The sequence below is a fragment of the Sorex araneus genome, chromosome 6 (genome assembly GCF_027595985.1).
Source record: "Sorex araneus isolate mSorAra2 chromosome 6, mSorAra2.pri, whole genome shotgun sequence".
Lineage (NCBI taxonomy): Eukaryota > Metazoa > Chordata > Mammalia > Eulipotyphla > Soricidae > Sorex > Sorex araneus.
Genome location: NC_073307.1, coordinates 102,000,357 through 102,012,798, shown reverse-complemented (window position 1 = coordinate 102,012,798; position 12,442 = coordinate 102,000,357). Strand labels below are relative to the sequence as shown.

Below are 12,442 nucleotides of genomic sequence, written 5' to 3'. Positions count from 1 at the left end.
TCAGAGGGAGGGGGCAAGGGCTGTGAGGTTTGGAAATGTCAAGTGTCCTCTAGACTTCCCCTCTCCCCCACTGAAGAGAGGCCCCGTGTTGGGGTGGGGGGACACTCCCGAACACGGGAGGTGCAGAAGGGAGGGCGCAGACTGCACAGGTCCACCTCCTCCATGGCCGAGGTGGGCCGTGCGGGGACCCTGCCCGGAACCCAGGCTTCCGGCCGGCCGCTCTCCGTGGTGCTGACCGGCCCAGCCGGGTACCCCGCAGCCTGCATCCCTGCTCCTCCGAGCTTTGGGCTTCGCTGTCTGCAGCACCCACACCAGCTGCCTGCTCCCCGAGCCCCAGCCCATGGCCATCCCCACAGACCCCCAGCCTCCGCGATGCTCCCTCTCTCTTCTCTTCAACCCCGCCCACCCTCCAGCCCAAGCCCAGCCCAACCCTCTCAGGTCCCGCCTGCACCCGGCCCCCTGAAGACCCCTCTCCAGGCACTCCTCGAAGCCCTGGCAGGATCCTGGAGGCTGGCCCTGGGATAAAGGGCAGACTTCGGCCTGGCATCTCAGTCCCCTGCTGAGGCACCCCATCTCTCTGCGAGCTGGCTGGCTTCCTCCCCGGCTCCCCCTCTGCCCCAGCGATGCTCTTCGGCCCCACTCTTCCTTCCTCGGCCAGCTCCGCACACACCCTGAACCCAAGGGCCTCCGGGCTGTGTCTCTGGCGGCACCCCCTTCCCCGGCTTGGCATGTATCCACCGCCTCACCATCCCCTGCTAAGTGCACATACGTGCGTGGATGTGCATGGCTGTGTATGTGGTATGTGTCCGTGGTGCATGCATGCTTGGGTGTGTAGGTGGTGCTGTGTGGATAGGAATGCTTGTGTGTGTATGCCTAATGTATGTGTAGTGTGCATGTGATGGTGGTATGAGTGGGCGTGTGGGGTATACTATGGTGTAGGGGATGTGTATGTGTTGGTGTGTGTGCACATGTAGGCAAGCATGCCTAGGTATGCATAAGTGGAGTGTGTGATGTATGTGGTTGGGTTGTGGACAGGCATGCTCGGGTGTGTATGTGGGGGTGTATGTGCATGGACACGCATGCTTAAATATGTACGTGGGGTGCATGTGCTGTGTGTGTGTGGTGTCACACCCTGGGCCTTCCTGTGGTGCCATGCTCCGTCCTGCTGGTGCTGTTTCACTTCCTCTACCGGCTGTTAGTTCCTTGACAACAGGCCGCAGCCCCACTCATGTGCGTGGCCACACCAGGCCCAAGACGGCTGGTGAAGAGGCGGAGGCAGGAAGGAGGAACCGCGCGAGGAGCCCGGCACAGCTCCCCAGGAGCAAGGGCTCAGGTGGATGCGGGGACCCAGGTGGGGTGCAGGTTCTGAGCTGGGCCCCACCTCAGGGGCCGGCGAGGCCATGAAGCGTGAAAGTGGCCACGGCTCCCCCGGGGTGGCTGGTAATTGGCTGAACATGGATTTCACGCAGGGCCGGCCTGCAAACCCCCGTGACTGCTGGGGGCAGGGCTGGGCACATCTTCTGGGACCTTGGCAACAGGTGCCGACTTGCCTGTTGGTGCAAGGCGGGGGGCAGAGTCGCCGTGGGGCCTCAGTGCTCCTGCACCTCGCCCTCCTCAGCCTGGAGGCTGCTCCCCATGGCGACCAGGTCCCCGGTGAGGCCCCCACGGTCCCCCACTAGGGACGAAGCCCGCTGCCCCCTGGACGGCCAGGCCCCTCAGCTCCAGGCCAGTCTGAGGGGGCAGCTTCTCCACCACATCGCCGGGGGGCTTGGGAGCAGAAGCAGGGAGTCGAGGGGAGGGGGCTCAGTGGGCGGGCAGGGGCACTCAGGTGCCCTACCCAGCATCCTCGGGCCGGCCCAGGGAGGATGAGCAGACCCGGGGAGTGACAGTGAAAAGGGAGGAGCAGGAAGAAACCCTGGGGGTGTGGGGGCGGGCCAGGTAGCAGTTATCCTGGGGACCTGGACCATGGAGCTCGGGGAGATGCAGGGGAGATGCAGGCGCCGTCACAGGGGCTGGAGCTGGGCGGCAGGGCAGAGGTCAGCACTACGCCCAGGTCTCACCTGGGCAGCGGCAGGGCTAGCCTCAGCCACGGTGCCTCCACACCCGCCCCCTTGTCAGCAGAGCTGCAGAGGAGGCTGAGGGGACATGGCCCCAGGGTGGGCAGCCCCTGAGGCTCGGAGCCAGAGGAAGTTTTGGCCCCATTGCCTCCCTCCCTGCTCCCCCAGACACCCCGAGTCCTCCCTGCTAGGGGGCCCGAGCCTGGCCTGAGCCCTGGCCGGCTTCTCCCCTCTCCCCGACTCCGGGACCTGAGCGATGCCCGAGGCTGCCGCCCTCCCGGGCTCCCCACGCGGCCGCGGACGCCCTGTCTGACCCTGAAGTCTGCATCTCTCCACGTCCTTCTCCCAGAACAAACATCCCGGCCTCCAGACACCGAAGGCCAGAGTGTGATCAGGCCCCAGAACTTCCGGAACTCTCCAGAAGGCAGCCAGAACTGAGAGACAGAGTGGAGTTTGCCTCCCACCGGGAACAAAGGTGCCGGGGAGGGGGCAGCGTGAGCCTTGGCACCCCTGTGCCACCCTGCGGACCCACAACCCCCCTAGCCCCACCCAGCATGGTGGGTTTCTTACTGGGGAAACAGAAATACTCCCCCCACCCCACCCCACCCCCCAGAAAACGCTCAGCAGAGACTCGGGTCGGGAGCTCCGCCAGACCAGCTCTGGGCCCTGGGCACCCCTCGGCCTCAGTCTAGAAATGAACCCTCAGGGCCCCCCGAGTCTGGGAAGAGCCTCCCAATACATGCATGCACACGTGTGCACATATACCGGGCTAGAGACTGGGTGCTGTCGGGGAAGGGGGGCTGCCCATGGGGTCTGCGGTGCTGGAGACGGGGGTGGCGACCATGCCCGGCACTGGCACATGCCCACTCGCTGGGGGCTTTGCGCCCACCCAGACTGTGTTGCCATGACACTGGTCTCCACAGTGGCAACGCACGAGCCTCTCACCCGGGAGAGGGGCTGAAAGTGACAGGGACGGAGGCTGCTCAGCCTCCCTCAGCCTCCACGAGGCCCCCTCTGCGCCCCTGCCCCTGCGGGAGGTAGGAGCTGGCACCGCAGAGGGGTGCGAGTGTGACAGAGGGAGGCGTGCGGGGAAGCAGGAGCGGGAGGGGTGGCGTGGGGAAGCTGGAGGCAGAAGCAGCAGTATCTGGGGGTGACAGGCGGTGGGAGGCCCAGCCCGGCCCCTCCCCCGCCTCCCTGTTCTGAGGTGGGTGGTGGTGGGAGGAGGGGAGGAGCAGGGTTGGGGGGTGCCGCTTTCCTCGAGAGCTCGGTGCTAGGGGGTGCCCTGCCTGTGCGCACGCGTGTGTGTGAGTGCAGGCACCACGCGTGTGCAGGCCTGTGTGTGTGTGTGTGTGTGTGTGTGTGCGGCACGCGTGCGCCTGTGCCACTGTGTCTCCAGGGTGATAAATACAGCGGTAGGAGCTGTAACCAGGGCAGAGAAAGTGTGGAAATTTCCACAGGCTCGGAGTGGGGTGGGAGAGGGGTCAGACTGGGGTTGGGCCAGAACGGGCTGATGGGGAGCCGAGCCCTGCCAGTGCCCCTGGGCCAGACCCGGGCTGGGTACGCCGCGCACACGCTCACACACACACACACACCACACACACACACACACACACACACACAGCAACACACACGCGCACACACACTGAACGACAGGAGTGGGCGGGGGCAACCTGAGCTCCTGAAGGAAGGCTCCGGGGCAGGGGCTGAGGAGACGCCCCACTGCTTACATGGGGGGCAGACGCCCGCGTCAGGGGCTGTGTCGGGGGGGCGCAGAGCGGAGGCACAGGAACGACCCCGGGGAGCCCGTGGCTGGGGCATGGCCACAGAGCCCCGAGCACCAGGCCCCCAGCCCGGGCTGTAGGAACGGGGCTGGAGGCCGGGAAGGCGCCCTCTGCGGCCACACCGCCCACCCTGCTCCAAGTGCTCCTGCCCGTGGCCGGCCAAGAGTGTGCCCACGTGTTTGGGGGGGATTACGGGATCAGGTGGGTCATCAGACATGGTCCGAGGCACATCGGGCGAGTTGCTCATTGGACCCTGCCTCAGTCGGACTAATCAGCCTCTCAAGCTCAGGTGAGAGCCGGGTCAGCTCCCGGGGGCCCTGCGGCCACCAACCCTCACGCCCCTGCAGCACACAGGCTTGAGAGAGGGCCAGGCCAGGGGCTCAGCTTCAGGTCCGGGCCCCCAGCCCCTGCTCCAGGGTGAGACCCCCGTCCTCACCCCACTGATTTCCTGTGGAGCCAGCAACGTGCTGGGCCTGGGGGCCCTCGCTGGCCTTACAGGAAGGCGGGGGGACACACCCCAGTCCCTTCTCCCCCAGCTCCGCAGTACCGCAGCCCCGGGCTCCCTGGGCCCCAGCCAGGCTCGGCGCACAGGCCCTCAGGGGGACACAGGCCTCCTCCCAAGATCCCTCCTCAGAGAGCTGCTGCCCACTCCCCAGCAGGCCCAGCCCCGGGCACCTCACCAAGACCCCCGATCCAACCCCAGATCACACGTAAACAAACCTCCGGGGTCCCAAGTAGACTGTATTTAGGAATCCCCCTGACTCCCTCAACGGGGAGATGTACGGGGTCCCTTCTAAGAGCAGCAGCAAGCAGTGACGAGGGTCTCAGCTCCTGGTCTGGGAGGGCTGTGTGTCCTCTGGCAAGTGGTCTCCCTTCTCTGGGCCCTCTCCTGGCGTCCAGACCACACCCCTGCACTGTGCCCGCCTCCGGGACAGAGGCCCTCCCAACAGCACTGCCCCCAGCCGCCTGTGCTGCGAGCAGCCGCGTTGAACTGTCCGAGGATGCCCCCCAGTGGCCTAACGCTGTCACTGCAGCTGGTCCCAGGGCTGGGAGCCGGCAGCCGCCCGGCAGCCAGTTGTGGCCATGACACAGGCAGAGGAGGGGGTGTGGGAGAGTCCTGACTCCAGCCTCCCCTCCCCTGCGCAGAGGTCTGGGAAAGAATTCCAGCCGAGGACTCGGCCAAGCGCTCGTCTTGATTGCCAGCAGGGTGGAATGATCAGTGCGGCCCAGAGCCGCTCACGAGGGCTGGAGTGGGGCAGGAGGCTCTGGGGTCCCCGGCCCCAAGGTCTGGAGCTCAGGCTCTAGGAGCTGGCAGCCCGCCTTCCCCAGGGACCCCCACACTCCGTCAGGACCCACCCCAGAGGCTGCTCCCTCCGTGCACCCCTAAGATAAGAGTGGTGAGACACTGGGGGCTCAGCCAGGGGGTCCCGCAGGCAGGGACCAGGGCCCTCGAGCCCAGTGCCCGCCCCCAGGCCGACCCCAGCGGGAGGGCGGCCTGTCCATGTCTGCGGGTCAGGAGAGGTGGGCAACAAAGCTCTGGGCTGAGTGGCACCTTCTGGGAGCCCCACCCGGTCTGAGTAGCTTCCTGGGCCGGGCAGAGCAGAGGCAGCCACTCCCGGGGGGGCCGTGGGGGGCCCCCTCTCAGTTAAACCCAGCCAGCAACCCAGCGCCTCTGACCTCCTCGTCAGAGTGTCTGCGGGGCGGCCCGGCCTCACACCATGGTCAGCGGGCCGTGGGGGTAGGGGGAGGCAGGCGCGGGCCCCCTTCCAATCACAGGCCTCAGCGGCACAGGGTAAAATATACAGATATATTTATATTATCAAAAGGTCCCCAAGTGTGGGGGGGGCAGCGGGCAGTGCAGGCCAGCAGGGGGCTGCCGGCCCCGAGTCCAGTTCTCCTTCCTGTCGCAGGCTGGCCCCCTGCTGCGCCCGCCCATGTCCCTTTGTAGCCTCTGTGCGGTTCCGGAGATGGGGGCGGGCTCCCTTCCAGCGGGGCCCTGCATGGTCGGGGGTCCTGCAGCCTGTGATCTATGCCCCCCATCACTCTGGGGGAGAGGGCCCTGGGCGAGTGAGGGCTGTGCCCCTAGGCACAGCAGGTGGGCGGGTCTCCCTGGAGGGCCCAGCTGGCCCGGCTCCCGCTGGGGCGGCCGTGGGCGTGGGGGTCCGCTGGCGCTCACCGGGGCCCCCTCTCCAGGTCGAGGGGCCGGCGGCTGGAGGGCAGCCGAGTAGCGCTCCTGCTCTCGCTCAGGTGCTCAGGCGTTGCGGAGGAGCTGTGGGGGCAGGGAGGACACAGGGGTCCTGAGGGGAGTCAGGCGGGGCGGTCCGGCCACGCCCCCAGCCCCTCCCCTGGGGCCTCGGCCACGCACCGAGAGGGGGTCGGCGGAGAAGGCGGCCACGCTGCGGCGCATCTCGTTCTCGCTGCCGCGCAGGGGGATCAGCGACACGCTGCCCAGACGCACTTCGGGGGCCGCCCGGGACACTCGCGAGGGCTCCGAGGGCCACACCTGGCCGTTGTGCTGGCGGGAGGAAGGGCAGGGAGAGGAGGGGTGGGGGACCCCAGCTGGGCTTCCGACAGCTCGACCCCCAGCCCGACCCACCCACCCTTCCCAGAATGCCTGCGACCAAATCCCCCGCAAAGCCCAGACCCGTCCCTGGGCACGTTCCTCCCGGGCCCGCACTGGTCAGGGCCCAGCGAGAGACGGAGGGGCCCGGCACCGAGCTGACCACCGCTGCTTCGGGGAGCCCCCAAAGGGAGGAGGAGTCTCACCCACTGGCCAGGAAGCCCGAGTCTGCAGAGCTGGCCGGGAAGGGAGACCCGGCCCGGAGGGACAGAGCTACAGGGCCGGGAGATGGCTCGGACCCAGGCTGGAGGCCCCACCCTGGGAGGGACGCACCTCCCTACCTCCCCACCCAGCACTGCGCAGGAGGGCGCTGGGCGCTGACGGGCGTGTCCCCAAAAACCACAGAAAGGAAAAAGTGTTTAACTGAGTCTAGGGCTCTGGGGCCATTTCGCCAGTCATTTCCCTGAGCACTTCTCAGAGCTGCTAATGAGCCACGGGAGTGACGGGGCTGCCGGGAGAGTCTCCACCGCCCAGCTGCTTCCCGCCCACAGCACTTCCTGGCCACCCGCCGCCCCCTCACCTCCCGGCCCACCTGCTGCCTGGGAGCAGCCTCTCAGCCCACCCTGCATGCTCCCTGCTCCTTTAGACTCCCGCCTCACTCTGCACCAGGTCAAAACCAGTCCCTCCGCTTAACCTTCCGGGCTCTTTGGGGTTCTGCTGCCTCCCTTTCCAGTGCCAGCTTCAGGCAGTCTGGCTTCACCCCTTCCACACACCCCTCAGCCCCACAGTCGGACAACTCAGCCTCACCTCTACGTATACTGAACCCCCACTGGCCTTGTTTCTGCTCCGTCTTTGCTGAGCGCCCTCCTTTCCAAAAACCCTGCCCCAGGACACTGGCTCCTGCTCCTCCCCAAAGACCCCACCCCAGGACACTGGCTCCTGCTCCTCCCCAAAGACCCCGCCACAGGACACCCGCTCCTGTGCCTTCTCCCTACACCCCCACCTCTCCTACCCCCACGGCACAAGCACCTGCCATGTGGGAGCTGCTTGCCGAGGACAGGGGCTGGCGTCCCGACTCTAGCTGGCGGGGTGAGGTGGCCCCTCCCACAGAGGGCAGGCCGCCCGCGCCGGGTACCTGCGCGAAGAGGAAGGCGGCGAACCACTCGCGGAGCTCCATCTGCGTCTCGCAGCACAGGTACCTGCGGGGGGGCACAGCTCTGCGCACTGCCGGGGCCTGTGGGCCGCCCTGCCCGCGGCTGGCCTGACCCTCACACTCACCACTGCTGCTTCTCGTGCTTCTCCGTCTCGTGCACCACCGTGAAGCCCCAGCTGCAGGGAAGGGACAGGCAGCGTCACAGAGGGCCCGGGTGCCACACAGCCCAGTCTCGGGCCCCTCCTCTCCGCCCCGGCCCCCGCCCCCGGCCCAGGCCAGGCGGGGTCTGTGAGAAGCAGGAGAGCCACGTTTGGGTGCGCGTGAACTGGACCGTGAGGGGGTGGTGCCGCCCGCGGCCTCTGCTTCTGGGCTCCCCGGGCCGACAGCCAGCCCCCGCGGTGTGTGGCCGGGGTCGCTGGAGGCCAACTCCCCCTGGGGGACCCCTGAGTCTCCCCGAGACCTGAGCGAGGACCTGAGCGAGGGCAGGAACCCAGCTCGGCTGCCCTCCTGCTGCGCTGGGGTCCCGTGAGCACCCGCAGTACCCACACCTAGTCCCGACGGCAGCCGGGGGCCCTGCCGGGGGTGGGGTGACAGGCTCCGACCCACCAGAGCAGCCAGGGGCAGCCGAGCCACCCTCCCAGGCCCCCTGAGCTCACCCCTGTCCAGCTCAAAGGCCCTGGTACTGAGCCCGCGCCCCCCCACGGCCCTGCTTACCAGGTGGGAGGCCGAAGCTTCTTCTTCACCCCCAGGTAGACTCTGAGGCTTCTGACGGGCCACTCCTTCTCAGGCCGGTGACTCTGGGGGCGGAGAGGACAGCACGGGGGTGAGTCTGGGCCAGGGTGGACCCGGAGGCCCCCCCCATGGGGAGCCTCCTGCAGGAAGCCCTCCCTGCTCCCGCCTCTGTGTGGCAGTGTCAGACAGTCAGCCGGCAGCCGCGGGCCTGGACAGGAGGATGGCCTGTGGCCACGGCAGTGCCGCCCCAGCGCCCTGGGCCCTCCGCAGCCCCAGCTCAGGGCTGACTGTGTGAGTGGTCGCCTCATGGCCAGCAGGTCCCCCACCCCCGAGCTTCCGGGGTAGGGGAACGGTCAAGCTGAAGCAGGACAGCGGTCTGGAGGCCAAAGACGGAGCCTCGCGGAGACCGGTGTCCGGGCAGGGCACAGCACATGGCCCACACACTCGCCCCACCCCCGCGGGCGGGTCTGGCAGGCTCTCGGGCAGGGGCCTGGGACCGACGGGCCCCAGCGTCCAGCTGACGACATCTCCCCCTGCTCCGGGAGCCACCTGCTTGCGCCCTGCCCCCACCGGGCGTCCCGGTGCCAGGTGGAGAGCAGGGAAGGGGGGACTCACTTACAGCCGGAACTGGGGGCCAGCGGCCGAGCCGCCTCTGTCCAGCACCCCCACTCCCAGGCACAGCTCGTCAGCAGGACAGAAAGAGGCAGGGAGGAGAGGGTCGGGGCCTGGGGCTGTCCTGGGTGAGGGAACCCTGAGGTGAGGTCCAGAGGTGCTGACCAGGGACTTTTCTCTGCAGCCCCTTACTGACCCGGGCCTAAAGGGGGAGGGGCCCTACGTCTCCCTCACAGATGCCTGCCCTGGCAGTGACCGAGCACCCCAGAGCTGGGAACAAAGGGGACGGCAGGGCGGAGGGCGAGGGGCAGGAGAGGGGCCTGGGAGCTGGGAGCACAGCGAACCCAGAATGGATGGAACAGGCCCAGGCGTGAGACGGGAAGGAAGGAAGGTTCCAGAAAGGGCAGGGAGAGAACCACGGGGGTGGAGGAACGCACACCCCAGGGGGCTCCTTGGGAAACTGAAAACAGCTTCAGACCTCGCTTCCCGGGTCGGGGCAGGGCCGCGGGGAGCATCCGTGAGCCCTCGGGTGCCCCGGCATGGCCCCACCAGCAGCTCGGGGTCCCGACACCTCTGGGGTCATGGCAGAGGGTCCTGCTTTGGTGCCCGAAAGCCTCTGCTGGGACTGTCTCCAGGACTGTGCCTGAGCAGGGAGGGACCATCACCCCAGCACCGAGGGGCACTGACAGGAGGGGTCGAGAAGCCCGAAGAGCAAGGGCGAGGAGACGCTCCCACGGGGTGGGCAGGGGCCCGGGCTGCATTAACAAAGGTATGGAGTGCAGAGGGAAGGAGGGGAGGGTCTAGCTTGGCTGTTCTGCTCCCCCAGGGGTTGTCAGGGTTGAACAGCTGTGGGGACTCAGGCGAGACCCCTGGGAACATGCATCTCTGTCCTCATGGGGACTGTGTTCAGGGCCTTTTCGAAAGAGGCAGATTTTCAGCTGAACCTCAACAAGGGCCTTCTCCTGGCCAAGCGGGCCCAGGGGAGACGCTCCCCTCTCCTGGCCGGGCTCCGAGGAAGGGCGCCCCCGTGAGAGGAGGCAAGGGACAGGGGCATTGCCAAGGAGTGTCTGCAGGGCTGGGAGCCCGACCTGCCCCGTGTGCAGACGCTGGAGCTCTGAGACCTCAGCCCCGCCTGAGGAGGGAGGGAGGGAGGGAGGGAGGAGGGGGAACACGGACGCTGACAGACAAGGGCGGGAGCCATGCCTAGGGAGTGCGGGCGCCGGCCCTGCCGTCCCCAGCAGGCTGGCCTGGCCCCCAGGCGGTGTAAGGCAGCTGGCCCCACTACTCACGGCGTCGGGGGCCCCGCTCCGTGGCCTCTGGCTCTGTTTGACAGAGGATCAGGGTTACAGGGGAAGGCGGGCAGAGTCGGGGTGCAGGTGTGTGTGGGGGACACCCCGCACATGGCCAGGGTGAGGGACGGGGCAGGGAGGGCCCATCAGGTGAGACGGGGTATGTCACACAGTATGTGTGTGTGTGTGGGGGGTTGCTGACAGGCAGTGACTGGCAGTGCAGAGGACGGTCTCCAGAGACCAGGCACCCTGGGGCTCAGCACACAGTGGCCACTGGGCCATTGCTAGGGGGCCCTGAGGGCCCACAACTGTCCTGCCACCAAGCCGTCACACAACCCTGTGACGGGACTCGGTGCAAGTGAGAACCTCACTATAACCCAGAGGACCTGGTGCAGGGGTGTGGACACCCCACTATAACCCAGAGGACCTGGGGCAGGGGTGTGGACACCCTGCTATAGCCCAGGGGACTTGGTGTAGGGGTGTGGACACCCGCTATAGCCCAGGGGACCTGGTGCAGGGGTGTGGACACCCCACTATAACCCAGAGGACCTGGTGCAGGGGTGTGGACACTCTGCTATAGCCCAGGGGACCTGGTGCAGGGGTGTGGACACCCTCTATAGCCCAAGGGACCTGGTGCAGGGGTGTGGACACCCTGCTATAGCCCAGGGGACCTGGTGTAAGGATGTGGACACCCGCTATAGCCCAGGGGACCTGGTGCAGGGGTGTGGACACCCTCTATAGCCCAGGGGACCTGGTGCAAGGGTGTGGACACCCTGCTATAGCCCAGGGAACCTGGTGTAAGGGTGTAGACACCCACTATAGCCCAGGAGACCTGGTGCAGGGGTGTGGACACCCTCTATAGCCCAGGGGACCTGGGGCAGGGGCGTGGACACCCTGCTATAGCCCAGGGACCTAGTACAGGGGTGTGAACACCCTCTATAGCCCAGACCCCAGTGTGCAGGGGTGTGGACACCCCATTATAGTCCAGGGGGCCTGGTGCAGGGGTGTGGACACCCCGCCATAGCCCAGAGCCCCGTGTGCAGAGTGTGGCACACTCAGTGTGGCCCTCGGGCCCCGGGGCGCGTGTGCAGGGGTGTGGCGCTCACCCGGATCTCCCTGTAGAGCCGCAGGTAGGTGCTGTTGAGGATGAAGTAGCGATCGTGGAAGCCGCCCGAGGGCAGGCCCAGGCCCAGCAGGCTGCGGTCCTCGCGGAACTTCATCATGCCGTGCTTGGTGTCGCCCACGTGGCTGGCTGGGGGAGGAGCGGGTGGGCATGGGCCGTGTGTCTGGGGAAGGCCCCGGGAGCGCGAGTGCCGCGCGCACCTACCCAGGTACAGCAGGATGGCCTCCATGGACTGGTACTTCTTCACCACCAGGTAGCTGTCCGTGCCCAGCCCGTGCAGGATGGGCAGCACCTTCTCTGCGAAGTGCAGGGGCCGCTCTGGGGAGAGGTCACCCCGCTGTCAGCAGGCCCAGGACGCTCCCCTGCCCCCACCCAGGACTCGGCCCCCTCTCCGTGCGCCTGAGCCTCAGGCCCGACTCGGGGCCCCAGACCAGCCTGACGCCTGCTGTGTGTCCACTGGAGTAGGGTCCTCCCGCAGAGCCAAAGCCTGCTCCCTCCCACCTCCGGCCCCCCCACCCGCTTCCCGAGTCCTCCCTCCCACCTTCCTGGCTTCCTGGGCTCTCCTGTCTGTGCTCCCCCTGCCCCTCGCCGCCACCTTTGCCACCCCCCGTGTGGCCCTGGACGGTGTTGCTCTGGCAGGGCCAGGAGGGACATTTCCATCTCCAGCCCCACCCTGCCACAACAGCGTCACTCCGAGCTCCTTACGTAAGGCTGGTGTCCTGCCAATCCAGGGCACTGGCCCCCGGGGTTCCATGGCCCTGAAGCAGTTCTCTGAACACCTCCGTCACCAAGGAACCCGAGCCCCCCGCCGGGCCCCTCCCGGCTGCCAGGCTGGAGAGCCAGCTCGCTGGCAGGGAGAGGGGGAGTGGCGGGAGGGGGCGGGCCACACCCAACAGTGCTCAGGGCTCATTCCGGGCTCTGTGCTCAGGGCTGGGGGTCACTCCAAGCAGTGCAGGGGACTGGGCCGGGGGCGGCCCTGTACTACCCTCTGCCCCAGGAGACTGTTCTAAGCTCTCATGGTGCCAAGACCCCTTTCCAAGGCAGCAGCTAACATGCTACACAGCAGCGGGCACCCAGGGGTGTGACCACAGGATGAGCGTGTCTGTGCCATGGGAGACAACTCTGCTGAACGGTG

The 12,442-nt window shown here is 67.4% G+C and overlaps 1 protein-coding gene across 4 annotated transcripts in view; it reads right to left on the bottom strand.

The window, feature by feature from the left end:
* Positions 1-5,624: 5,624 nt before the first annotated feature.
* The window catches only part of ARAP1 (ArfGAP with RhoGAP domain, ankyrin repeat and PH domain 1), a 56,636-nt gene continuing 49,818 nt past the window's right edge, over positions 5,625-12,442 (bottom strand). For 3 of the 4 annotated variants that reach the window (XM_055142963.1, XM_055142965.1, XM_055142966.1), the window contains 8 exons: positions 11,512-11,625; positions 11,291-11,436; positions 10,185-10,217; positions 8,266-8,348; positions 7,677-7,727; positions 7,534-7,597; positions 6,204-6,353; positions 5,625-6,135 (listed from right to left, as the gene is read on the bottom strand). In XM_055142963.1, the coding sequence (XP_054998938.1) occupies positions 6,082-6,135; positions 6,204-6,353; positions 7,534-7,597; positions 7,677-7,727; positions 8,266-8,348; positions 10,185-10,217; positions 11,291-11,436; positions 11,512-11,625 (695 nt within the window). In that variant the 3' untranslated portion in view covers positions 5,625-6,081. The remainder of the gene's footprint in view (positions 6,136-6,203; positions 6,354-7,533; positions 7,598-7,676; positions 7,728-8,265; positions 8,349-10,184; positions 10,218-11,290; positions 11,437-11,511; positions 11,626-12,442) is intronic. The other variant, XM_055142964.1, reaches the window with a different exon arrangement.